This window comes from Microcebus murinus, chromosome 5 (genome assembly GCF_040939455.1).
Source record: "Microcebus murinus isolate Inina chromosome 5, M.murinus_Inina_mat1.0, whole genome shotgun sequence".
Classification (NCBI taxonomy): Eukaryota; Metazoa; Chordata; class Mammalia; order Primates; family Cheirogaleidae; genus Microcebus; species Microcebus murinus.
In genome coordinates, this window is record NC_134108.1 from 103344728 (window position 1) to 103372440 (window position 27713).

The 27713-nt window shown below is 39.2% G+C and overlaps 1 protein-coding gene across 8 annotated transcripts; it reads right to left on the minus strand.

The window, feature by feature from the left end:
* Window positions 1-238: 238 nt before the first annotated feature.
* Window positions 239-27546, minus strand: NFYA (nuclear transcription factor Y subunit alpha). Of its 8 annotated transcripts, XM_076003372.1 has the most exons (11): window positions 26909-27195; window positions 21069-21225; window positions 20437-20584; window positions 18366-18452; window positions 15794-15940; window positions 10493-10624; window positions 10194-10299; window positions 8742-8908; window positions 7093-7266; window positions 6169-6270; window positions 239-2857 (listed from the first exon to the last, which is right to left on the minus strand). In XM_076003372.1, the coding sequence occupies exons 3-11, from the start codon at window positions 20509-20511 to the stop codon at window positions 2804-2806; spliced, it is 1044 nt and encodes a 347-aa protein (XP_075859487.1). In that variant the 5' UTR covers window positions 20512-20584; window positions 21069-21225; window positions 26909-27195; the 3' UTR covers window positions 239-2803. The 8 variants fall into 8 exon arrangements, with proteins under 8 accessions (XP_075859487.1, XP_012616239.1, XP_012616241.1 ...); XM_012760785.3 differs by lacking the exons at window positions 21069-21225; window positions 26909-27195 and adding an exon at window positions 27283-27546 and having other exon boundaries at window positions 18366-18449; XM_012760787.3 differs by lacking the exons at window positions 21069-21225; window positions 26909-27195 and adding an exon at window positions 27283-27546 and having other exon boundaries at window positions 8742-8890.
* Between the last annotated feature and the right edge of the window lie 167 nt (window positions 27547-27713).

The window sequence follows — 27713 nt, forward strand, 5'->3', positions numbered from 1 at the left end:
AATTTTACTCATGGAATTACTTCAATATATCTTGATGAACACTTCCAGTAGTAACATCAAATATACGATCAGCCCACAGGTCACAGCTGAGTAAAAGAGCCAAAAGGGAAGAAAAAATTAAGGGGAGATAAAACCAAGAGGCCCAGACACAACCAGTTTGACACTATACACAGAGATAACAATTTCAACACAAACACAACCTAGGACCCGTTGCAGACTCCTCAAAAGCCAAATCATGTTTTAGTATTTTTATAAATTTATTTTAAAAAATAACAATTGCAATGACATCAATGATCAATCACCTGTATTCCCCCTACTGGTGGGGGGAAAGAAACCTATATAGTTGAGTCCCAAAGGAAAATCAAAACATTATTAATATCAGGCACCCTATAGCCAGAAAATGCTCTGTTGGTCCAGTGGTATAGACACTGACATGTTCAATGTACCAGTGCAATTAAAATATATACATTTACAATTATCCTGCAAAAAAAAAAAAGCACTCAAGAAATGACATAACTAGCATTAAACCAATTATTCATTCATCCATTCACGCTTTCTGCATCTGTGAAGTTACACTACAGTCATAAAGAAAAATGAGTAAAATAACTAGTAACAAAGAAAAAAATTCAAACATCAATACCCTGCCCCCACTTTGTGGGCTATTATAGTGTGTTAAAATGACCACAAAAGTGTCATGAGCTATCTGAAATGCAATGACAACTGAAGCATTTCAATTCAAACAAAATTCAAACTCCCCCACCCCCTGCCCCCCCCCAAAAAAAATCAGAAACAATGAGGTTGGTATTACTATGTACAAACTTATAGACACAAATAAATAGCATTTTAGAACTGTTGGTGGCTTAAACACTAAATAATAGGTTTGAGGAATTTCTTTCTGAACTCTGCATCTTGGACTCCTATACTAAACAAGGAATATAAATTCCACAGTGTTTTTAGTAATTTAGCATCTGAAAAACTTTACCGAATAAAGTTAATATCTGAAATACTTATAAAGAGCCAGAAGTTTCTAGAGAGCCTACCAAAGGATCAGCCCTTTGGCTATCTGGAAGCCAGCACAGGTTAGATCCTCCAGACTTCACTTCCTATTTCCTTTGCATAGCTCTGTACTTCTATTTCTACTGTAACAATGATCTCCCTTTATGATGTTTTTGTTTGGGGTTTAACTTCTTTTGTGTTCTTAATATGTTTAGATTGAAGTCAAAGAACAAAGGACCAATCTTTATCCTTGGTATTTAAATCAACCCCAAATGTTCTTCAGAATTACTGGCTAGGTTTTCCTTCTTTGTTTCCAGAGAGGCAGCCAACTCTTCTGAAATATCATCTTAGTTCTCCCAGGGTTCAACATCTAGAAAAGAAATACGTTTCTGAGGCACAACCCATTCTGGGAAATACTGCCCAGTTCCTGACCCTGCAGGCATCTCTATTTCCAGTTCTGCAGCTTACTTCCACAGGATGGATGCAATGTGAAAACCTTTCTGTGCAAGGCCTATGGAGAAAGGGAAAACAAATGAAAACTGGCACCAAAGAATCAGCTGCCATGGAAGAATGAGAATGTTCACTCTCTGGGGCCAGCACAATGTGTGGTAGGAGCGAAGCCAATATCCACCTTAAGTTCTAGCAGGTAATCTGGACTATGTCCAGGACAGCGAGATTAAGCAGTGCTTTCCAGAAATTGTCAAGAACCAAATCTCAGACATTTCCCTTTCAGTGCTTGTTAAAAGTTTTAGTGTAAAATGTGAATTAGTCTCTTTATCTTAATAATCCATCCCAGGTATCCGTCCACTGGAGAATCATGCTCTATGACAACATTTGGGTATATGTACTACTCTTTCTCTCCTCCTAGGCTGACAGTTCCCCAAATGCTGTCACAAAGCCTATGATTGAAAATCACTAGTTTGGCTCTCTGTTTAGGAGTTACTACAAATGTCCTCAGCTCTTCAGCACAGAAGTTGTTGAACAGTTTTGTTCTCTTAGGAAAGGCAGTTTCAAAGTCCAATACCCTCTAAATTCTCAGAAGTAGCCACAGCAAGAACCCCAGTCCAGATGACCTGTCAACAAAGGGACAAGCAGAGCACTTTTCAAAGCTAAAAAAAAAAAAAAAAAAAAAAAAAAGAGATTCAGCAATGTATATTTTTAGTTCTCCAGTCTTTTATCATTCTATCCCCAGTTAGCTTTTTCTTGGTTGGTGTCCAAAGATACCAACCAACCATCTGGGCAGACAGAAATTCTTATTATTACCACAGATTGGATGAATGTATCTCAGAGAATTTATTGGATGGAACTTCCCTGTCTGGAAGCCATCTCTGAATATAAAGTGTCCATTTAGTCAGCCAGAGATCCCTCACCAGAGGGATGGATGCTGTCTAAATTCCATGGGAAGGAGTAGGCTGAGACGCTTCTCTGATTGTAGTTCAGGTTGAGAAGGTTGTTCTTCCTTGCTGAGGTGGCTGGTTGGCTTTACCAGTCAATGTAAGTGCTTGAGTACTGCTGGGCTGGCATGTGTCTCCTTGCATCATCCTAATCCATGAAATATCAATGTCTTCAACAGTCTGAAATAGGTCCTGACTGAAAGAGTAAGACAAAGGCTTGCAGCTTCAATTTGCCAGACATCACTGCAATTATAATACTGAGCCACTTATTAAAAACTAAGTGGTTTCTGTCCTGTAGAAAAGGGCAGAATGTGATCGTCAGTGTCCCATTGGAAGAGCTGATCAATTTCCTGGAACAGTGGGAAACAGTGGCAAGGAACGGACCTTGATCAGTTCCATCACATGGCCTGGGGTTAAGACACGCGGATGATCTGTGTCATAGCTTCTTCATCAGCTTGGTTTGGATCCTGGAGGGACAAAGATGGCAAAATAATGATTAAAGTCTTTTGCAAAAGCCAAGAGGGAACTCCTGGCTCTCACTACTTCTCCTCAACAGAATACACACAACTTTACCAAGTAAACCAAAGGCCTGTAATGCATCTAAATCTGCACACATGGCTTAAAAAGTGCAGCCTCTTTAGGCAAGAAGAGAAAAATAAACCTTATTCTTAAGGGAATAAGTGTTTGGCACTCCATGGCCAAATACTCCAGAGTTGCTAGTCTATCTCTTTCCTAAGCATCTTGTGTTATACTGTACTCTTAAGGGGTTAAGGGTATTCAGGTGGCTAAGAAAAAGATCCAGAGAAACCATGTCATGCTGTATTTTTGTAATTATTTTCTGATCATCACATTTAAATACTGAGTACTCAGCAGGGCTGGAAAGAACACTAGAATCTACACACTTTAATGCACTCATTTTGTAGACAAATCTGAAGCCCAGATGGGTAATCTGCCTGGACTAGAGTTAGAAAGTTGATCAGAAAGTTGATCAGGAGTCCAGCAAGAGCTAACTCCCAAATCCCTTGACTCCCATTTAATCTTCTTTCCACTAAACTCTGTGTGCTGCTTTTCACTTAAGACCTGCAGTATTAACACAAGTATCAGTCCTTAGAGCCATTTTACAACACTCCACAAGAACCACCTTTAGTTTCTCCATACCAAGGCCCTGAGACCTCAGTAGGTAAGATTGGAGAAGTTGAAAAATTCTTGGAGGTGGAAGACTGGATTTAGGTCTTGAATGAGCCAGAATAATAATTAGCATCTACTACACACTCACCACGCACTAGGTACAGCACTAAGTAGGTGCTTAATGTGGATTATTACATGAAATCCCCACAGCATTCCTGTTAAGTATTCAACGCTATTCCATTGTACAGATGAAGTACTCCTCTTTTAGCCTTTATTTATAAAATAAAGGCTAAAAGATACTCAGTAAACTGACCAATGTCATATTGTTAGCAAAGAGAATTAGAGTTCCTAGGATAATATACTCCTAGAGCTGGCAGACCACACTCACACTGCATGATGGAATAGCAATGACAGCACTGAGAAAGGAGAGTCTCTCATACTATCAGTGAGGACTAGTAGCCTTGGAAGAGTTGTTAGTGCTTGTTGAACTCGTATCCCATCAAAAAAGACTGAAGTTTGTCAACAAACTTGGGACAGACTTTTGTCACAAACCATAGTCTGCTCTGTGGGCCTAACAGACTTTTGTTTTGGGCCGCTATATGTTCTTTAAGCACATTAAATTTCTGTAAAAATCATTTACTATCCCCCTAAAATAATCCACACTCCCTCATCTCCCTTCCCTCTAAGAAGGGTGTATAATCATCTGTACCTCATTGGGTTACTGGGTGATCATTCTCCTATAATGCACCTGTGCTATATACACTTTGAAATGCTTTTTCACCAAAGCTTCAGAAGGGGCAAAGGGTAAATTTTTTCCCTTGACCCCTACATGCTATAGTGTGGGGACACTGAGGAAACCTGGTCAGATTTGTTTAGAGGGGTAATGAGGCAAAGGTGCTTAGACGTTATAAAGAAATAGTCTGAGATTGGATGCAGTTAAGAAATACAGAACTAACATGCATCATTGAGCAGGGGAGTGAGAGGATTAAAAAAATACTATCTAATAAAGACTCATATGGCAGTATTACATAAGGTCAATTAGTGGAGATGAATTGAGAAGATACTGCAATAGTGCAGGTGGAATGTGATGTTCATGCAGAATGAAGTTATCAGTATATGGGAGGAATCCATTAATTCCAGACATTTACTGAAAGCTTGTTCAGAATTGGACACTAAATCCAATAAACACAACTAAGTTAGTACTTAAACATAACTAACTTACTTAAATAGTACTAAGTCCAATTAAATACAACAGAGAACAAAACAATCCTCGAGCCCCAACACAACTTATAGTCTAGTGAAGAAAACAGTTTTGAACAATTAAACACAACCATTCAAGTATTATTACACTCTAAAGAAAAGGAAGATGTTGTAAGAAAATAGGGAGATAGAAAAGACATACTCTACATAGAGTGGGATTGGCATTGCCTCTTCAGTTTACACCAAGACCTAAAAGATAAAAGAGAGAGACAGCCATGCAAAGAGATGGAGTGAAGGGTATTATAGACTGGAAATTGTTAAGGACAAAGGCCCATGGCAGGAAACGGAGCATTGGACTGAGAGAAAGAGCATAGAGAGCAAGAAGCAGGAGGAAATGAAGCTAGAAGTAGACAGGAGCTGGAGCATGCCAGCCTTGATGGCTATGGCAAGAACTCTGGATTTCAGTCCAAGTGCAAATGGGAGACAGTGGGGGCAGAAGGAGCTTGAGGAGAACAGTGACATGACAGGATATACACTTTAAAAAGATCATACTAAGATGTGTAGAATGGACTAGAGGGGGACAAGAGTGGAAGAAGGGAGACCAATTAGGCAACTGTTTTCTTAATCTAAGCCAGAGAGGATTAAGCCAGGCCATCCGTTGGGAGGGAAAAATACAAATTATATTTTAGAGATAAAAAGCAAGAGGACTTCATCAAGAATTGGACAGTTCTAGTTTTAGTAACTGGGTGGATAGACATGTCATTTGTTGAGATTCATGCTTATGTATAATAAATAAATCAAGAGTTCTGTTTTGGATATACTGACTCAGAAATGCTTGTAAGATAATTAGTGGAATTAGATGGATGAACCAGTATAAATTCTGGAGTTATGTTAACTGGGCTTGAATTTCAGTTGCATTATTTTACTAAGTATTTTACCTTGAGCTAATTACTTAATCTCTCTAAACCTCAGATTCAATTGTAAAATGAAGATGATAATTTTTTTTTTCCCCATGAGGACCAAGTAAACTCAGAGATGATAATTCTTATCTCATGAGGCTTGAAGGTGCTGTGAAGATTCAATAAAAAAAAAAAATGTTTGAAAAATTTCTTAATGCTTCTCACGTAAGTTTCAACTGCTGCTATTATTCCTTACACTAAGAAACAAAACTTGTTCCTTGAAAATTATGAAAAATGAGATTTTTAAGAAGGAATTAATAGCAATAATTTGCAAAGGTGAAGAGGGAAGAAAGGCCACTGAATTAAGAATCTTTAGTGCTTTTAAGACCAAAGGGAATCTAAAGAGATAAAATACTACATCCAGTTTAGAGAATGTGATTAGTCCCTGAGTGTGAAAATAGCAAGAGGACACTGCTGAAGGCTTTAACCTTAAAAAAAAAAACAAAAATAAAAATAATAAAGACAAGAATAAAAGGTATAAATCTTCTTACCTGCATATGAGGACTATCTTTTTCCTTTGGAGAGAAAAATCGTCCACCTTCACCACGCTTCCGTGCCATGGCATGACGGTGCCGAGACTCATGCAGGTATTTCTACAACGAGAGAAATAAAACCATTTAAATACTAGCCAGAACCAGCATAGTTATTTAATGCACAGATTTCATCCTGAAAAGGTTAAGACAGCTGTGATCAAAGCCACAAGGGACAATTAGGACTTTGAATAATGAAGAAAGCTTTGGAGAAAACAATTAAGTGACTAAGATAGCAGCTAACCACACACATATATACCTACCACAAGAATGTGAATGCTAAATCAGTGTTTCAGAAAGTATTGCAGAGATCACTACCTACACCTCCCAATATATGCTCTTCCCTTTGGCTTTAATAAGAGGCCAAATTTTAGTTGGGCAAATGGCTGCTCAGTAAAAAGACTATATTTCCCAGTTTTATTTGCAGGTTAAGTGTGACCAGGTGAATAAATTTTGGCTAACAAGATGTACAGAACTTCTTGGGAGTTTCCTTGAAAGAGAAACTTTCTTGTTCTCTTTGCTCCTAGGCTGGAGCCCAAGCAGTCATCTTGGATTATGAAGAGTAGACTAAGAATATTAGCAGTAAGACAGGAGAATGAGTCTTAAGAACTGTGGAAATGAGCTACTGGTCAAGGACAATTTTATCTCTGGACTTCTTTTATGTAACTTTTTCTTGTTTAAGCCATTGAGGTTTTTTCAATTGTTATTATAGTTGAACCTACCTATAGTAATAACAAACGCTAACTTCTACAAAAACAGCTATCTAACTTCTGTCTAACTTCAATTGTTTGGAAGGTACTCAAGAAAACACACCATATAAAAGATAATTTCAAAAGTAGAATTCTGCTGTTCTCCTATATCCTTCTCCATGTTATTATTACATACCCTTCTTTCCTTTGGAATTTTCCCTTCTGCCTCTAGTTTTGCCCGGGCTTGCCTCCTCTTAAGAATACGGTGGTACTGTTTGGCATTCACATAGAGAGGCTCTTCTTCAAGCATCTCTGCTCCAGGTAGAGGGATTCTTTGGATAGCAGGCACAGAGCCAGCCCCAGGTACCATCTGTGTGAACACGAAACCAGAGCTTATTGGTGGCAGAAGTATGGACACAGGAAACAGTTTCTTGGTCCCTGTTAATCTATTTTCTTCGGAATGCCACAAAAAGTAACTTTTGTAGGGTACTTGGTTAAGTACAGATTCCTGGAGGACATTTATGCTAATGGTCTGCATTTTAAACAAACACCCCAGATGATCGTGTCATAGGGGGCTCAGGGAGCACATTCAAAGGACATAACCATGCCCATATTCATGTCCACAGGTGGATCTATTTCCTAGGTATGTCTGCTGCCATCTAATGGTCAGGAACAGTAGTGATAAGATAATAAAACAGCAAAAGGGAAGGGTGGTACAGATTGACCAAGTGCTACTACCTGGTAAATGCCTATAGTAACAGAAATAATTTAATTACATAGTTAATTTATGATATAATTCAATCCTAATTTTTCTACACAAGCAAATAAAAAAACATTTTACCATATGTATGAGGAAACAAGTAACAGGGCCCTATATCCCACCCCCTGCCCTACTACAAATACTATCAATGGTTACATTGATTCCCCTGGTAGTTTCCTCCATCTCTGTGCAGACTACTACTACTCATTCTAAATTTATCCATTTTAATTCCTGTGCACTAACATCCTATTTTGACATAGGAGGATTTAGCTTTCACTCACACCACCCAACCCTCTTTCTCTATCCTACCAATATATTTATCACATTTTTGGTTTCTCTATTAATTAAAAATCTTTGTAATTTTTAGTTTATTTCTTATTTCATCCACCATAGGCAATACATGTTCTACTACCCAAAGATCAGTATGCTATCCCTCCCTTCATTATTTGAATAGAATTGCATAAAATCAGATATTTACACCTGTTTATCCACTGCTATATGTCCAGCACTAGAATAGTCCCTGGTACGCAGTAGGTGCTCAGAATTAATTACAGTTTGTCACAATGTTATTGTAAAAGTAGATCACTGTAAGTGCCTTAAGGATCAATCTCAATCCAGAGAGGTCAACATTATAAACACATTTTATGAGACATTGAGTTGCAAGTTTGAGAAAATTTCAAAGAGAAAGAGATATATAAAAAACTGTGGCCGGGCGCCATGGCTCATGCCTGTAATCCTAGCACTCTGGGAGGCCGAGGTGGGCAGATTGCTTGAGGTCAGGAGTTTGAAACCAGCCTGAGCAAGAGCAAGACCCCGTCTCTACTATAAATAGAAAGAAAGTAATTGGCCAACTAATATATATAGAAAAAATTAGCCGGGCATGGTGGCACATGCCTGTAGTCCCAGCTACTCAGGAGGCTGAGGCAGGAGGATTGCTTGAGCCCAGGAGTTTGAGGTTGCTGTGAGCTAGGCTGACAGCCATAGCACTCACTCTAGCCTGGGCAACAAAGCAATCTCAAAAACAGAAAAACCCCCAAAAAACTGTATTACATGAGAACAGCAAACTGAAGAATCAGTTTTCTTACCATGACCATTCCTCCTGAATTGACCACATTTCCTGCCACTGGTAGTGTCACAGTGACAGTCCCTTGCCCACTGCTGGTTGTGTTGGTATTGGCTCCTGTCTGAACAATCTGTGCTCCTGCCAAACTGGCTGCTGGGATGGTGATCATGCCTGAAACAGGGACTGTAACTTTAAGAAAACAAAACATAAAACAAACAAAAAACAGGCACACAGAACAGAAAGAAGGGAACATAGTTAGTCCCTCTTCCATCTGGCACACACTCACTCACCCTGGGAAAACATACTAAAAACATAAGGGAGAAAAAGTACTCTTCCACTCTGGTTTGCTGTACAGAATCCAAGTAATTGCAATTATTGAAATTCTATTAACTGTCTAGGATGTGGCTCTGAGTAAATCTATCCTTGAAATGGATACTTCCTTGGGAATTCCAGTAACAGTTTTCAAAAATTGAGAAAGTTTGGAGGCCTGCCCTTCCATAGGTCAATCTGACTATAGCTATATCCACTGTTCTTGTACATATGAACAAGATCCTGTTTCAGGATAGAAATTTTATGAACTTATAATTTATTTACCCCAAACAGACCAAGAGTCAGTTGCAGGACTAAAATTTACAATCAAATCAAGCATTCTAAGTCCCCAAACTATCAAAAGCAGCATTTGAGGATCTGTTCACCATTCTGTTTGAGCTCTTGCTGGGCTCAATCCATTTCAGGCCCTCTCCTGAGTCGTACGAGAGCACATGGTTACTATGCTCTCTGGACCTTGTATAACACAAAATTTTAATCACAAGCCAAACTTTTAGCCATGAAATCTAAGTGAAATGTCCTTTCTTGATTTAACTATCCCATTATCTAACACATGCTTCCAAAGCCTTCAAGTCCAGTTTGATCACTCCTCCTCCCTTAATTGATGTGTCATCTATTCCTGTAACATACTTCTATCAGGGCCTTGCATGGTATTTATTTGTTCACATGTCTTTCTTACAAAACTAGAGGCTCTTTGAGAACTCTTCTTTCTTAGTAAAGTGCTGTATATAAAGTAAGGCCTATAAGAAGTCTTTTTGGAATAAATTAATAATGGAGTGATCCATAAAAAAAATAACAAAAAACAAACAAAAACACTCTAAAGTGATTTCTGATCAGTTTCTACCTTTACCAATAAAAAACCTCCCTATTTCCAATCTTCTATTTAGAAACATTTCTTCCCTAAAAGCATTAAAAATTTATACAATCCATGGGACCAGTCTTAATGGCCACCGTAGGAACCCCTACAAATGGAACCAGTATTAGTTACGTATGGTGACAAGAAACCAACAATCAATGGGGAGCTCAAAGAAAATTTTTTTGTTCAAAAAAATGTCACATAGAGTTCACCATTAAAATTCGGAAGCAGCTGCCCAAGGGACAAAATGATGCTCCAAGAAGTCCCAGGGAAACCTATGGGGATACTTACCTTGCTGGAGAATGGTGCCATCTGCATTAACTGGCTGATAGACAATAGTCTGCCCTTCAGCAGTCTGTGCCACTTGCTGCCCCTGGACAGCAATCTGCTGCTGTGTCTGTAGGAAATAATGACATAATTCAATAGATTCCAAAGACGCCCACAAAGAAAAGAACCATGTGGTCCTTAAAAAAAAAATTTTTTTTTGATAGTTTTCTTCCCCATTTCTACTACACATGAAACATTTGACTCAGTTATCTGACTCTTCCAAATCACAGTTGTGTTCCTATGTTGACAGCTAGTGGAATTACCTGAGTCTGGCCTGCAGTGACGGCTGTCTGGGGCTGCTGGATGATGATCTGCTGGGTTTGGCCCTGCTGGCCCTGCACCTGCACAGCCTGCCCACCCTGGATCTGGATCTGTCCAGGCGGGACCAACTGTATCTGCAGTAGGAAACACAAAGAAAGGATAGCACCTATTGACACTGGTCTCTTCTGGTCCCTGAGTGTTCGTTATCTGAATTTCTCTAGAAAGCAAGAAATGTTAAGAGGAAAAAAGACAGGAGAGTCCTGTTCTGCCCTCAATTATGAACTAGAGATAACTTATTTCCCATTTATGGAAAAAACCAGGGAATTCTGAACACTGGATACCTGATGATATTAAGAAATCAGTGTCAGTTTTTTGAAAGATAGTGGTGGTATGGTTATATATATTTTAAAGGCATGTTCATTTGAAAATACACGTTGAAGTACTTTTTACAGACAAAGAATATTATGTATGTAAATATTATGTATCCTAATATAGTATATTCAAAATGTATTCTACCTTAGTCAAATGTTGATCTGACCACAGCCCAGGTCAACACCTTGATGAGGGCCTCCAAAAAGACACTGAGAAGATCCAGCTAAACTGTGCTAGGATTCCTAACTTACAGAAATTATAAAATAAATGTGTATTGTTTTAAGCTACTAACTTCTAGGATAATTTGTTATATAGTAATAGATAACTAAGGCAATGTAACAGATTATATTCTTCTTATTCCTATTTCCAGTACCCTCACCAATAGTCAATACTATCATCAACATTTGCCAATTTTTTGTTAATTTTTATTTCCTATTTTGTTCCTAGGTTTGTATAGCTAAACCTCAGATAGCAATTATGGAAAGCGGAATCCTATGTTATCCAAATCTATTTTCTTTCTTGTTGTATGGCTATAGCCACTTCATTAGGAATATAATCAGAAACCTGACAAGACTGAAAAATATTTCTCTGAAATTTTGTAACTTAAACTGTAACACAACACTTTAAATGTTGGGTGTATAGAATCCTGTTTCCATATAATGACTACCAGATACATTTTTTTCCAAGATCAAAAGAGAAAGCACTTAGGAGGCTCCACAGCTTGGTATTTCTAGCATTTTATATTCAAGAATACCCCCAAACCCAAAGAGTACATGTACAGCTACTAAGTTTTCCCATTAGTTCTTTAACCATTCATTCATTCCATCAACAAACATTTTTGACTGGAGTGTTGCTTCAACAGAGCTGGCAGTTTGGAAGAAGGTTCAGTTCTCCAAACATTTAAGCTCATAATTGTCACTTAGAAAGTGTTGGCAAATTAATAAATACGTAAACAAATTTACTTGGTTATCTAAATCTATATCATTCCTGAGTTCCAGATAGCAAGGTATACCTGTCTATATTGGCTAGTAGAATTGCCTCTACTATATGTTTATATTCTTTGTCCATTTTTCTACTGGACTGTTGTTTTTGTATGAATACATAAAAATTCTTTATATATTCTGAATATAAACCCAGTTATATGTATTAAAAATAACTTTTCAGGCCGGGCGTGGTGGCTCACGCCTGTAATCCTAGCACTCTGGGAGGCCAAGGCGGGCGGATTGCTCGAGGTCAGGAGTTCAAAACCAGCCTGAGCAAGACCCCGTCTCTACCAAAATATAGAAAGAAATTAATTGACTAACTAAAAATATATATACAAAAAAATTAGCCGGGCATGGTGGTGCATGCCTGTAGTCCCAGCTACTAGGGAGGCTGAGGCAGTAGGATCGCTGAGCCCAGGAGATTGAGGTTGCTGTGAGCCAGGCTGACGCCACGGCACTCACTCTAGCCTGGGCAAGAAAGTGAGACTCTGTCTCAAAAAAAAAAAAAAAAAAAAAAAAAAAAATAACTTTTCTAAGTCTGGACCTTGTTTATCTTTACTTATAATGTATTTCAATGTATACAAGTTTTAAAGTAAGCAAATCAATGTGTTTTTCTGTCTTCAAGAAATCCTTCTCTACCTTGCTAGCATAAAGAAAATTCTCCTGTATTTTCTTTTAAATTTTCCAAATATGCTTTTTTATATTTAGATCTTTAATCCATTTAGCAAGTATTTTTAAATACAGTATGAGGTAGAAATCAATTTTCTTTTTCTGTATCATTCTTGAGCCATTTCTTCACTAATATGCTTTTATTACATACCAAGTTCCAATATTTTTACATCTATTTTTTGGTTTTCTACTCTGGTTCAACTGTCTTGATCCCTCGTCTTTATCAGGCCAAGGATCTTAACCTAAAACTGTATGCAAAATTTTTCAAGTATCTAGACATCTGCTCTTTTTTCTTAGAGGGCACAGGCTTCATTGAAATTCTAAAATGGAGAGTACAATCCAAAAAAGGTTAAGAAGTATTCTTCTTTAAAAAATAGCCATTCAAAGAACACTAATGAGAAACAATCTCTTATACAAAAGGAATTAAAGCCTTAAGCATTGTAGGGGAGGCTATGGAATCTCACCTAGAGCTTTAATTAGATAACAGAAAATAATTTCCAGCGAGATTAGTTATAGCCCCACTTGGACCAGTGAAATAAAACCACCCTTTTAAGGTCTCTTACAGCAAAACAATACAAAACAAAGCCCCATAAAACCACAGAATTTAGAGCTAGAATGAACCCTACATATCAACCAACATAACTGTATTTTTGGATGAGAAAACCAACAATTAAATGACTTGATCAAGATCAGAGAACTTGTTTAATGGCAGACCTGGTAATGAAAGTTGGGTCACTACACTCACAGTACACCGTTCGTAGCACTGAATCACGGTGTCTGTATTCTACAGTGAAGAATATGCAGCAAGTGGGGCAGGAGTGGAGAGGAAGGACAGAAATGATATAGCATGGGAAACAGAAAAGCACATACTGAAAATACATTTAAAGCCTCATACATTTATGCATGAGAAATGTGCAAACTGTTTTTAATCCCAACTACAATTCTATCTTGACAAAAATATGCCAATAGGCTTAAAAATGCTCTTACCCTTTGCCCAAGCAACTCTCACTCCAAAGAAATTACTTTAAGATTTCAACTGAAAAATATTAATAAAACTATCATGCTGAAATATATTTACAGTAACTTGACTAACAAAAGCAAAAAAAAAAAAAACAAAACCTTTAAGTATACTTTGTAAATTGAAAATTATGATTCATCAAATTGATTGAACATTATGCAGTGTGATCATGGCTGATTTTTTTTCCAACTTACATTAAATTCCTTCAGAAAAACTAAGACATTAATGTGATTGTTGTAACTGTTGAAATAATATAAAGATACAAATACAGTAAAAAGTTAAGTTTTCCTTCACTCCCTTTCCATGCTCATAAACATATATACTCTGGGGGTTTGGTTATTAATTACAAAGATAAGATCACACATTATATATTTCTCTGCAAATAATTTTTCACTAAAAATGTTTCACTATTAAGAAGTATTTTTTTTTTTTTTGAGACAGAATCTCGCTTTCTTGCCTAGGCTAGAGTAGTGCCGTGGCGTCAGCCTAGCTCACAGCAACCTCAAACTCCTGGGCTCAAGCGATCCTCCTGCCTCAGCCTCCCGAGTAGCTTGGACTACAGGCACAAGCCACCATGCCCGGATAATTTTTATATATATATATATTAGTTGGCCAATTAATTTCTTTCTATTTTTATAGTAGAGACGGGGTCTCACTCTCGCTCAGGCTGGTTTTGAACTCCTGACCTTGAGCAATCCACCCGTCTCGGCCTCCCAGAGTGCTAGGATTATAAGCGTGAGCCACCACGCCCGGCCTATTAACAAGTATTAATCTATTAATCCCCACTATTAATCCCCAAGTCAACAGTTCATCCCTTTTAAGGATGATACTCCATATGTGAATAATTATGATATATCCATTTCTTTATCCTTATTAATATACATTCAGATTACAAAAATTTTTTGCTAGTTTAATGCTGTGATGAATGTCTTTGTAATGTCTCCCTACATATTGATGCATTTCTTTTTATAGGACAAATTCTCAGAAGTCAGAGACAGCTAGTTCAAAAGGTTTATGTATTAGAGTGATAGCGAGATGCCTTTCCAACATAACTTTATAATTTGAAATTATCAAAAATGATGAATGTTTCTTTTTCTCCACATCCATTCTTGCAGTGGATATAATCCCTTTTTAATTTCTGCCAACTTGATGATAAACATCCCTCTAATTTTAAAATCTGATGCTACAGAGTTATATGTAACATTTCGACACATTTCTTTTAATCTTTATCTTTCGCTTATTTTTCAATCAGTCTTTCAAATATATTTATTTATATTATTGGTCTGTTTAAAGAACCTGGCTTTCTACATTTTTGTCAGGTTTCTATTTAATTTTGACCTACTTTTTGTTCAATTTGTTCTTTCCCTAACTTCTTAAGAGAAATATCACTGCTCTTCGTTTCTTTTAAAGTATTTAAGGCTATAAATTTTGTTCTAAGTATAGCTTTAGGTGTGTGCAATAAGTTTAGACTGAAAAATTTTCTTTTTTTTTTTTTTTTTGAGACAGAGTCTCACTTTGTTGCCCAGGCTAGAGTGAGTGCTGTGGCGTTAGCCTGGCTCACAGCAACCTCAATCTCCGGGGCTCAGTGATCCTACTGCCTCAGCCTCCCGAGTAGCTGGGACTACAGGCATGTGCCACCATGCCCGGCTAATTTTTTGTATATATAGTTTTAGTTGGTCAATTAATTTATTTCTATTTTTTGGTAGAGACGGGGTCTTGCTCAGGCTGGTTTCGAACTCCTGACCTGGAGCAATCCGCCTGCCTTGGCCTCCCAAAGTGCTAGGATTACAGGCGTGAGCCACCACGCCCGGCAATTTTCTTTTTTATTACTTGCTAGATAACACAAATGACAAGTTACATGAAAATAAATTAAAAGAATAACATTTCTGACCAAAAACAATAATTTCCAAAGCCAACTGTTAAGTTCCCTGCCCATCCCCCCCCCCCCCCCCCCCCCCCGTGCAAACATAAGTCACATCAATGAAATACTTCATAAAGTAGATTCTCATCTCTTTACAAAATTCTTTAGAGCAATTGAAGACCATGCTTAATATCTTAATCCTTACTGGAGGTGTCCAATTTCTGCATAATTCTAGTTTATATCATTGGTAATACTAATACAAAGGTGGAAAATCAACTAACTGCAAAATGGGAATTTCCGGAAGCAATTAAATGCAGCATCAACTATCAGTTTGTAACAATCTAAGTCTTTAAAACCTCTACTTTGATATACTGTCAAAACATTTTTTAATATCACTCACCTGCTGCAAACCCTGTGTCCCAGACACAGGTACTTGCATGATGGTTTGACCTTGTCCACCAGGGACAGCCTGGACCATGATGGGTTGGCCAGTTGATGTGATTAACTGGCCTCCACTGACCTGCACCATTAATGGCTGCCCCTGAACCTAGAATAAAAAAAAAATAAAAGCAATGAAATAACATAAGACGCCTAATGGTTTTTACCAAAAGATAATTACTGGAACTATTCTGCTGCCTTGCTAGAGAAGGAAAAGGTAGGAGAGACACTAAGAAAGTATATCTTGAGTCTTTAAGTTATCTTCAAATTATCTGTGATATCTGTCACTAAATGCCAAGTTCAATACTTTAAGGTCAGATACAATGGAGTATAACCAGAGTCTTTGGAAGTCCCAGTAGATAAAAGGTATTTAGCACCAAACACAGGCTAAAATCATGACAAGATCCCAATGCTATTTGCCTTTTTAAAAGGCACTCTAGCCCAGGCAACAGAGTGAGACTCTGTCAAAAAACAAACAAACAAAAAAACAACCCAGTAGAATGCTTTCTGGAAGCTAAAAAATGAGCCACTTTAGAAGTGAACTTTCGAAGTGATCAACATAACAGCTAAAAATTCTAAACTGTCATTTTCAGATTCTATCTTTGTTTCAAGGAATTATCTGTCACAGAATAAAAGACTATATATATAATACATATAGAATGAATATATAAAATATTCATTCTGAATGATAGTGCAAATGTTCAAATAACAGCAATTAATTAAAAGATCAATCCGTCCTAGATGAGTAGGTTAGGTAGTAAGACCCTCCTACCACTACCACTACCACCACCAGCACCACCACCACTACCACCACAACTCTATCAGAATTACCAGGAACATTCCAATCCCAGGTTTTGTTACACTGCCCACTGAGAATTCCACTTTACTTTTAAGGAGTTTACAGTCTGACTCTCTCATGCTTTCTCCTTCCCATACTTCCACATTCCAAACCGAATTCCCTTTCCTATACCAATGTTTGCATATTCCATATCAAGAAAGATTTCTCAGAATACTTATTACATGAATAACTGAAAGAACCATTTAAACTTCTCCAAATATAAGGAGATCCCTAGAGGAAAGGTTTCTATTTTTCTGTAAAGTATTTCCATTTCTTTTAAATAAAAATCTATATAAGCAGGGAACACAAGTTTTAAAACATAAATATTAGTAATTTTCAGGCTATCCTTCACCTTAATTTCTCCCCCCACTAACATGTTATTGTGTGCATGATAAACAATTTGAGACTCTAAAAAGTCCACTGTATTTACAACATAACAATGATTACAAGGACACATGCATCAGACAAGAAGCCATACAGTTAAGAGCATGTTACATTCCCATTCCACAAATGGTTAATGACAATCCAAAATACTGTTTTATCTATCAGTAAGATGAAGCAAGCATGAAAAACATGAACAAGCTGTTGGACTGTGAGATTCTAATACAGCTCGGGAGTACCTACAAGCTCAGCTTCTTTCAACCTAATTTATATTCAGAATCGGCTGGACATCATCACCAAACACTAGTGATAGCAGAGGTGGGGGTGGGACTGAAAGGGTAAAGCAAAATAATTATTAATATTATACAATAAAGGGCAGTTAACTGCAGGATGCTTAGCAGAACTAGTATTAGAGAACAGACTGAGATGCCAGTTCTATATTCTAGGTCCTACTTTAAATCATTTCTAATTCAACGGAGGAAAACAGTTAGGGCACCCAAACCTTGCCAATTTCTCAAAAATATTAATATAGTCATTTTAGTAAAAGTAACCTAGACACAAGAGTATACTAGTGCTCCCTATTCCTATTTTTTATAGGAACTGGCCAAATTATAGCCCTAATTTAGGATAAACTTGGCCATACATAATGTTAAAGAACTGCATTGGTTAACTAAGAATTCTTACAGTGGCTGTAATATCTAAGACTTATAGAGAGCATATCCATCCCCACCCAACCAAGAGGTATGTGGGGTCATCTCTGCAGATTTAGTAATAAGAAAGATCAGTATTTCCCCAGAAAAGGTAGTGAAAAGACATCAGTTAAGATTAGCAGGATTCAGTGCTTAGATAAAACTTGCCAAGTGTAACGATTATTTTGCAGTTGAATTGTCCTTTTAATCAAAATAAAGCACAGTCTAATCTAGTTCATATGTGTCTCTATATATGTATATACTTTCTTCACTATAATACAAATTCATTAAGTTTTATCATGTAACTGATTAAGAGCTGGAGCTCTGAATAAGTTCTAATGCCACTTATAAGAATTTCTTCCAGTCATTTAAACCATTTCTTTTCCAGGCATTCCCAAAGAAACACACTAGCCAAATGCAATTTTCAGAAAATTGATACAGGCTCACGATATGACTTGGCATGAAACATTAGGAAACTGGCATCTTATAAGCTTCAAAGAAAAGTTAGCAGCATCAAAGACATGCAACTGACTTTGCCATTCCTACTTGAGATCCTAATACAAATAGCACCAGACATGAGGAGAGGAGTTCATGCAGTGCTCACAGAGAATCAGAGAGGGCACCACTACCTGGAGGGTCTGGACTTGCTGGCCTGAGGCGGATGCCACCTGGGCCTCAGTCTGCAACTGGACAGCAGTGACACCACCCTGCTGCTGAGAACAGGAACAGGAAGAGCTTGAAATGTGCCAGGAAGGAAACGTATAGTTCATGACATGAGATCACCTTACTTCTTGAGGAAAAGGGAGGGAAGTCTTTCAAAAGCCCCATTCTACCCAGCACTTTCAAAATGTACAGACTCCCTATACTAAAGCTGTTGTGTTGAGGGTAGCAGGATCAAAGATATTAGCCCTTGTCTCCACTTCCATGATGCAAAAACATCAAAATAGCTGTTACTATTAACACAAATATCTGCAATGCAGTCCCTTCTCCTCACAAATAGGAATTCAATCCTTCTGCTTATACAATTATTCTAATGTTCTTTTTATTTCCTCAAATGAGTTCACAAGAACAAATTTATTGACTGTAACGGCCTCAAGTGACAATGAACAATGTTGGGGGCTTAAATGCAATCACCAAGAAAGGAAGAATAAACTAATCACTGTGAACCAAAATCATCTTCATTAGGTCACTGCTCTTATTTCCTAAAACTAAGATTATTTCTACCCCAACTGCGCTGCCTTAGAAGTCATGTTTTCAGTGATCTAACCTTATTTTTATATTCCCTAATGGTAAATTTGGACAGAACAAAAATCCACCCTCCAGGGTATGAATGGAAGACTCTTTGAGGAAGCCCCTTCTCTAAGGCAGCTGAAGAAAGCTGCCAGAGCCATAGCAGCTGTGCCGTGTGGAAGGAAAGGCCAGCAAGACAGTTTAAATAATTAATCTCTTAATCAAGAGTGGTTCCTTCCTTTGATCATTAGATCAGAAAATTCACCGTCAACATTACCTTTGCTGTCCCTACTACTCTTCTATATTGGCTAAGTTCTCTTTTGAAAATAAAATAGCTCCAAGATATCAATCTTGGCCTAAGGTGAAACTGAAGCATAATAAATATCTTTTCTTCTAGTTGTGGGGAAATAAATGAAGTTTTACTAAAATAAACCCAGGCATAAAGCATCAGAAAATGAGATCTGTATAGAGATTCAAGAAAGCAATCTATCAGTTAGGAATTGACCAGCAGCAAGATACTCCTTTCAAATACGTACTTATTCATCAGAGTGGCTGTCTAAACATTATCCTAATGTTAAACTACAGCTTTTTTTTTTTTTTTTTTTTATTTTGGCATACTATGGGGGTACAGATTTTAAGGTTTCAATAAATGCCCATTTCCCCCCCTCCCCCCAAAAGTCTGAGTCTCCATCATGACCATCCCCCAGATGGTGCACATCTCACTCATTATGTATGTATATACCCGCCCCCCTCCCCCCTCCCCCCTCCCCAATACCCTATTACTGTAGCACCTGTGTGTCCACTTAGGTGCTACTCAGTTAATACCAGTTTGCTGGAGAATATATCTGGTGCTTGTTTTTCCATTCTTGGGATACTTCACTTAGTAGTATGGGTTCCAGCTCTAACCAGGAAAATATAAGATGTGCTATATCACCGTTGTTTCTTAGAGCTGAATAGTACTCCATGGTATACATATACCACATTTTATTAATCCATTCTTGGATTGATGGGCACTTGGGCTGTTTCCACAGCCTTGCAATTATGAATTGTAAACTACAGCTTTTGATTAATAGATAAAAACTACAGTGGACCAAATCAAAGAACAGTGGATTTCTTGGAAGCTGACTATCATGCTTTGACTGTTGTGGCCAAATGCTTACTAAACCACAAGTTAGTGCAAACAAAAAAAAGAAAACAATAAACTGAATCCAAAAAAAACAAGCCAAAAACCCCTCCAAATTTCCATCTGAAAAACAGACTTTGTTGTTTTGACTTTTAGTGAGCTAAAAGGGGCAATTTATTATTAAACCAGGTCCTCAGTAAGAGCAGATTCTAAGTGGTCATGGATTGGATACAGTGCTTCACAAGCCATCACACCCAATATTTCACAAGATTCCTCTCAAATAATTCCCCATGTAATATTCCAACCAATTGAGTAGGACTGTTAAAAGTAGTTTTACTTCATACCTGCTGCTGAATCTGTCCAGCCTGCACAACTATTTGCTCTGTGGAACTATTGCTGTTTGCTGTATACTGCTCCATGGTCCCTCCAAGTTAGAATCCTGTCCACAGTGGGCTTCACTCTGGAGATACTAGAAGACTGCGAGGTGTACACCTATTAGAAAGGTTGGGAAAGAAATGTAAGAAACTAAAGTGAGACTGTTGATAAAAGCCTGGCCAGACAATTAACCTTGATAACTTGCCACTGTACTTTGTTTGCAAGAAAACAGGACAAGAGAATAGGAAATGCTTATATTCAGTATCACTTTTAACCGGGATTACATGATACAATCATAACAATATAATGCTATTTTCATTATTCTTTAAAATGCTTTTGGTCATTTCTTATTAGCAACCTTACCTTTCGATGCTATCAGAGCAACACTTGCACCTTAGAAATACTAATTAAGCTACAATATTGCTTTGTTATAAGGCCTACATAACACTTATTTTCAGGTCTGCATATGTACTTTAAAGAATAAAGTTAAATTGTAACACATAATTGTTGCCCACTAAACATGTTACTCCAGTGTGCTACATATGGTAAGCACTTTAAAACTTCAGGGTTTATTACTTAGTAAAAGTAGTTTACCACAGACCTTATGTCAAATATTTTGTTTATCAAAATCTCAATTAAGGCCAGGAGTGGTGGGTGTGGTGGCACGCGCCTCTAATCCTAGCACTCTGGGAGGCCGAGGTGGGCGGATTGCTCAAGGTCAGGTGTTTGAGGTGGCTGGCAGGCAACAGAGTGAGAATCTGTCTCAAAAAAAAAAAAAAAATCTAAATTAAGTGGCCTGTAGTAACAAAGCTCTAGGAAAGGTTTAGGGTTTTGCATTTTAGTCCAGAGCAAGAAATAAAAAGAAATTATACTACTGACAATGATATTTATAGATTAGATATAAAGAAAATGTTAAAATGACATACTAGACGTTTTAGATTTTCTCTAAAAAGAACTTAAGACATTCCTCGATTTTGAATTTGGATGCCTACTAACAGCCCACCTTTTATTGTGTAATTCTAACTTTTTATTATGGCAGTTTTCAAATATATACAAAAAGTAGAGGGAACAGTATACTGAACCTCCAAACAATCATCCAACTTCAATAACAAGGTCGATTTTGTCTCACATTTCCCCATCCCTGGATTATTCTGAAGCAAACCTCAGACACCATATTACCCCTCAAATTCTATAAACACTGCAGTATCTATTTCTAAAGAATAAAGGCCTGTTTATCTTTATCATTTTATCACAATGATACTGTGTCTCCACAATATCATCTTCAAACATTAAGAAATTAACATCATCAAATATCCAGTCAATGTTCAATTTACCTTTTTCATGCACTCTAAGAGTTGAGGACCATTCTCTTTTAAAAATAAGGGCACAATTAGATAAACTGAAGTGACATTTGAGAACCTTGAACAAAACATTCAAAAATTAAAGTATATAAATCACCAAAGGATAATTCATCTTGGAAATATGGAGAGAGGGCAGGTAGAAATAAAAGGTAGGTAAACTTCTCCCTCCAGTTTTTCTGTAGGCCCTCAAAAATTCCAAAATTTGAATGATAAAATCATGTGACCTAATTGAGCTGCACATTACTGAGGCAAAGTAAGGTATCACTCTCCATAAATCCATACATAGTGGATGAAATGAATCACTTGTAAGGTGTCTCAATATGGTGTGAGAGAAGAAATAAAAAATATATTCAAATACATGTTCAAGTATTTAGGAAGAAATACACTGAAGTCTAAAATTTACTTTGAAATGCATCAAAAATTATGATGGGTTGATAGACAAACAGATGGAGAGATAGGTAAGTATCTGGTAAGGCAAGTATGATAAAATGTTAATAGTTGACTATAAGTGGTGGGTATACAGGGGTTTACTATAAAATTCTTTTAACTTCACTATATGTTTCAATATTTTTATACTAGATGCTGGGAAAATATAATAAAATTTAAAATAAAAATTAATCAAGCCTATTACTCATAACCAAGATGGATATAACACGAGTATATGAATCATAAATAACACGTTATGCCATCACAGCAAGATGGCCATATGGTTCTCCAAAGCACTGCCCCTGCTCTAACGGAATGCTCACCAGGCAAATTTCTAGCTATAATTTGGATTTACATATAGATTGGCCAATAGGGAGCAAATATGATGAGCAACACATCTTGATAGTTATTTCTCACTGCATACTCACTAACCGGTCTCTTCTAAATTGGTTTACTAAGTCTGCTCCTGAGAGATTCTGGGCATGGTTTTCAGCCAGAGTAAGCAGCTCTGCTAGGGAAGTTAACAGGCTTTGTCTCTAATGCACAATACATTTATGTTTCTAAACTAATAAAATTAAGGTCATAAGAGAATATATATGATTTCATTTATATGAAATCCTGAAAATAGTAATGTAGAGACAGAAAACAGATCAGTGGTTCCTTGGGACTGGAGAACGGAGGGAGATGCAAGAGGGAGGTGATGGGAATGGAGCACTAGGAAATGTCTGGGGTGATGAAAATGTTTTATATCTTCATTGTGGCGGTGGCTGCGTAAGTGTATAAATCCGTCAAAACTCATCAATACGTACCCTTAAATGATTGCCTTTTATGTCTAAACTATATCTCAGTAGAGAGTTGACTAAAAAATAAGGATTATAAAAGGAATGTCTTCTGTATTTCAACACTTCCCTCACCCTCAAATACCCTTCCCATATGAGATCCTTCTTCAACTGATTTCCAGAAATTTACATCTTATAAGACTAAAATATATCATGCAGCACATGGTAACGACTAATAGATATGACACTGTACAGATTTTTTTCCTTACTAGTTTATCCTGGTAATATAAATGAGCCAATTTAAGAACATTCAAATCTATTATGCTTTGAAGAGTAAAAAGGGAAACAGCTTCAAATCTAGTAGCAATTCTCTTTCACATTAATGAGGGAGTGATTCAGCTGTAGCATAATATTGAGACTGTTAATGGTGAATTCTATAAGCAAGCAGCTTCACTGAAGCCATATGTTCCTACTACTGTGAGCTTCAGTTAGCAGAAGTGCAACATAATTTGACACAGTCTGTCCTAAAGTGCTTCTCTACCCAAGATTATGACAAAATTAAGCCAGCCAAAGTTAGTCTGTCCAGATCTTGCTCGTAACACAAAGTTTTGAATTGTTTTTCCTCAGAGAGAATCAGAAAAGAGAGTGTGGAGTATGTGCTTATTTTGGCTAACATAAAAATTCTCTTCCTGTATCATCCCCACCCCCACCATTTCAAGGTGCAGAAGCTGAAATTTAGCCAATCATTAGGAACCCATTCTTTGTGAACCAAAACTTAGCCAATCACTAGGAACCTAACTAGTATAAGCATAGGAAAAGCCCTCAAATTACCATATTTGACAATCACTACCAGGAAAAGACTAGAACGTAGCTTTCTAACTTTTTGGACCACAATCCATAGTGAGAAACACATTTTGCTATTTCAAGTCAGTGCACACATAACAAAACATATGCAACTGAAACAATAGTTTCCTGAAATAATATTTATCCATATACAACATAAGATGCACTGATATTTTCTTTTTCTTTTTGAGACAGAGTCTCGCTATGTTGCCTAGGCTAGAGTGAGTGTCGTGACATCAGCCTAGCTCACAGCAACCTCAAACTCCTGGGCTCAAGCAATCCTCCTGCCTCAGCCTCCCGAGTAGCTGGGACTACAGGCATGCGCCACCATGCCCGGCTAATTTTTTCTATATATATTTGTTGGCCAATTAATTTCTTTCTATTTATAGTATAGACGGGGTCTCAGTCTTGCTCAGGCTGGTTTCAAACTCCTGACCTCGAGCGATCCGGCTGCCTCAGCCTCCCAGAGTGCTAGGATTACAGGCGTAAGCCACCGCGCCTGGCCATGTACTGATAATTTCTATTATAAAAAATTATTGGCAGCATTGGCCTATTCAATTTATTTTATAACTCAACAAATGGGTCCTGATACATGTTTAATAAGACTAGAGCAGACAACAAAGGGCTGTACAGCTTCCCCATCATCCTACAAGTTTCTGAACTGGAGCTTCCTAATTTGTTCCTTCTCTCCACTAATGATGTGCCAGACACTATTCTAAAGGCTTTAAAAATCAAAAAGAAGGTCACAGTGGCTCACTCCAGTAATCCTAATCCACTTTGGGAGGCTGAGATGGGAGGTGAGGCATTTGAGACTGGCCTGAGCAACATAGTGAGACCCCATCTTTACAAAAAACCAAAACAAATAAAGAAATCTCTGATGAAGATCTTAACTTCAAAGAATCTTTAACTTTAGTAACATAGTGAAAACTTGTACTAGAATCCTGAGAGAGAAACAAAGTAATATGGGAGCTGGAAGAAAAGTGATTTCTTTGTGAGGGCAGAGATTTCTAGCTGGGGATAAATCAATGAAATCTTTAGGAAAAGGTATCATCTGAACTGGTCTTAAGTGTGCGAAGGATTCAGCTATGTGAAGATGTGAGTGGGGGTAAAGTACTCCAAATCAAGAGAGCATAAAAATTGGGAACAGGAAAATTTCGGCATATGAACAGACTAAAATGCCCCCATGTCCAGAAAAAAGCTCAAGGGGCCACACTACTGTCTCTCAAAATACCAGGCAAAGAAGTTGTTCCACAGACAGGTGGAGACTCTAGAGATGTTTAGCCAAAAAAGTGACTGGATGATAAATGCCTTTTAGAAAGAAGTCTAGCAAAAGTATTTTGGTGGTTTTCATGCGACAGATATACCCATTTTTAAATACCAAGGTTAAAACATCTATTCCAAAGGCAAATATAACCTGCCCCATCTATCAATATGGATAATGTAGGAATTAAATGAATTTAGAAAATATTTAACAACAAAGAAAAACTCATTCCAAAGAGTGAGAACAAACACTGTCCCTAAAGTTTTAGTACTGGAAAGAGCATTGGACTAAAAGTGTCCTGAAACCTGCCAATTGTATGACCTTAGTAAATGTGACAACCTACTTTATGTGCCAGGGAATGCACTAAATAAATACTTCACATGAATAAAAATAATGTTTAAAGTCCCATGACAAAAATCTTTCCTTCCCCCAAAGAAGTGAGCCAATGTTAGGGGGCAGAACGCACAAGTCAGAAACTTGTTTTTCTGAAAAACGTATAGTTCTAGATCCGTTCTACCTGAACCTCCATACAAAATAACTGCTTTCAAAAAATTCCTTAGCAAGATATACAAGCGGTTTTTTTTCCCCCTAACTGGGCTTTCCTGCCTAAATTCTCACTACTACTGCCCACTTTCCTATCCCATTTTTCCACCTCAAGCACACAGCACAATTTGATGCCCTTGCACATGCTTTTCTGTGAGCAATGCTCTTCCACCTTTCCTGCCTGAAGAAAATCCCATCATCTGTCAAAGCCAGACAAAAGTGTGGTGGTGAGAAACATTTCACTGAGGTTGCTGCCAGCTCAAGCATCAATACCTCACGGCACTGAACTTTGCTCCTTTATAGCTCTAACCATTGGTATTAATTAGCTGTTCACTTGCCAATCTCCACCAGGCAGGCACAGCTATTTACCTCTACCCACTCCCTCCTCGGCACATGGATGATGCCTGGCACATTCTGCTGGATAACTAACTGGTTGCCACCGGAGATTTACTCTCATCCTAAAGAAAAACCCCACAACTCTCTTAAATTTCTAAATATTAGCTGAGAAAAAGTTAACACGGGATTAGAAAGTGTATCAGAAAACAACCAAAAGCCTAGCCTGACACATTCAAAGTGACATGGAAAAGTGAAAGCAAAAAAATATTACTGTATTACTGTACATTCCCTAGGGAGGATTCACAGAATGAGCAATGGGTAAGCCTATTAACAAGAAAAGCAAGTTGTGCTGCCTCCAGGAAAAAGTATGCACGGGGCTATCAATCTTCTAAGACCGAGGGTCCGGGCACCAGATGGACTGGCCTTACAGCCCAGGCAAGAAAGGGAGGCCGTTCGGTTGGGCGCAGAGACGGAGGTGCGCGGCTCGGCGACGGGGAGCGGGGCGGGGAGGAGAGGAAATGACGAGCAAAGGGGGTGGTAACGGCGCCGGGCCGGAGACCCGGGCTAAGCGGGCCGGGAGGAGGGGCGCGGCGGGGCAGGGGAGTGGGCGAACCCATGGACCCCTCCCCGGCCGGGCGGCTGTGGGGGCGGGCGTGCAGCAGTCCGAGGCCGCCGCCGCACGCACGGCCCTGTGGCCGCAGCGCCCACCGCCCCAGGCCTCCCTGGCGAGGCAGAGGGGTTGCAGACACATTCTCCTCACGGAGCGCTGTGGGGCGCGGGCCGCGGGACGTGTTTCCCGTCTCAGGCCCGAAGCGTAGAGAGTGCAAAGGCGGGCGTGTGTGGGCCGGAACGACCAGCAGGAAACCGCCGAGGCCGGGGCGCGCGTGTGTACCTGAGCGTAGGGGCATTCGCGGCAGGCAAGCCCACCACCCCCGAGCCTGGGGCCTGAGAGCCGGGGCCCGAGGGTCGGGGAAAGGGAGCGCACTCCCAAGGGGCACTGGCACCAGGCAAGGGTCGGGACCCCGAGGTGCCTGCTCCCGGGGGAGCCATCCCCGCGCGGGGCGGCCCCTGCAGGCCTCGGCCCGCAGTGCCCCGAGGAGCTCGCAGGCCCCGGGCCGGGCCCGCCAGCCGCCCCGCTCGGCTAGGCTCAGCTCGACTCCCCGGGCTCGACGGGCGCCTGGGCCTCTCCTGAGTGGTCAGCGAGACCCGCCAATCGGGGCGCTAGGGCCGGCTCTGGGCCGCTGGATATTGGCTCCTCACACTCACCGTGCCTCGCTCCCCCGGTTCGCTGCCCGCGCTGATTGGCTCCAGTACCGGACTCCGAAACCCAATCAGAGGCCCCAGCCGCCGCTGCCGCCGCCACTGCCGCTGCCTCGCAAAATGGCGAACCTGAACAAAGGGGAATCGGGCCTCCCTCCAACCGCCTCCGCGCAGGCGCCTCTGAGACCACGCCCCCTAACTCCAGCTCCGGGCTCGCTCCACCCCCCCGGAGGAGGACTGCGCAGGCGTCCCTCGAAGCCACGCCCACCTCCCCGATTAGATTCCACCTCCGGCCGAAGGAGCACGCAGGCGCCTTCAAGGCGCGCAAGACCTTTCAACTCAAATACCGCCCTGAGCATTGTAGCACGCAGGCGCCAACTAGCCCCCTTGCCGACTGCCCACCCCTTTTCAAGCGGCCACTGGGACACACCCCTGGG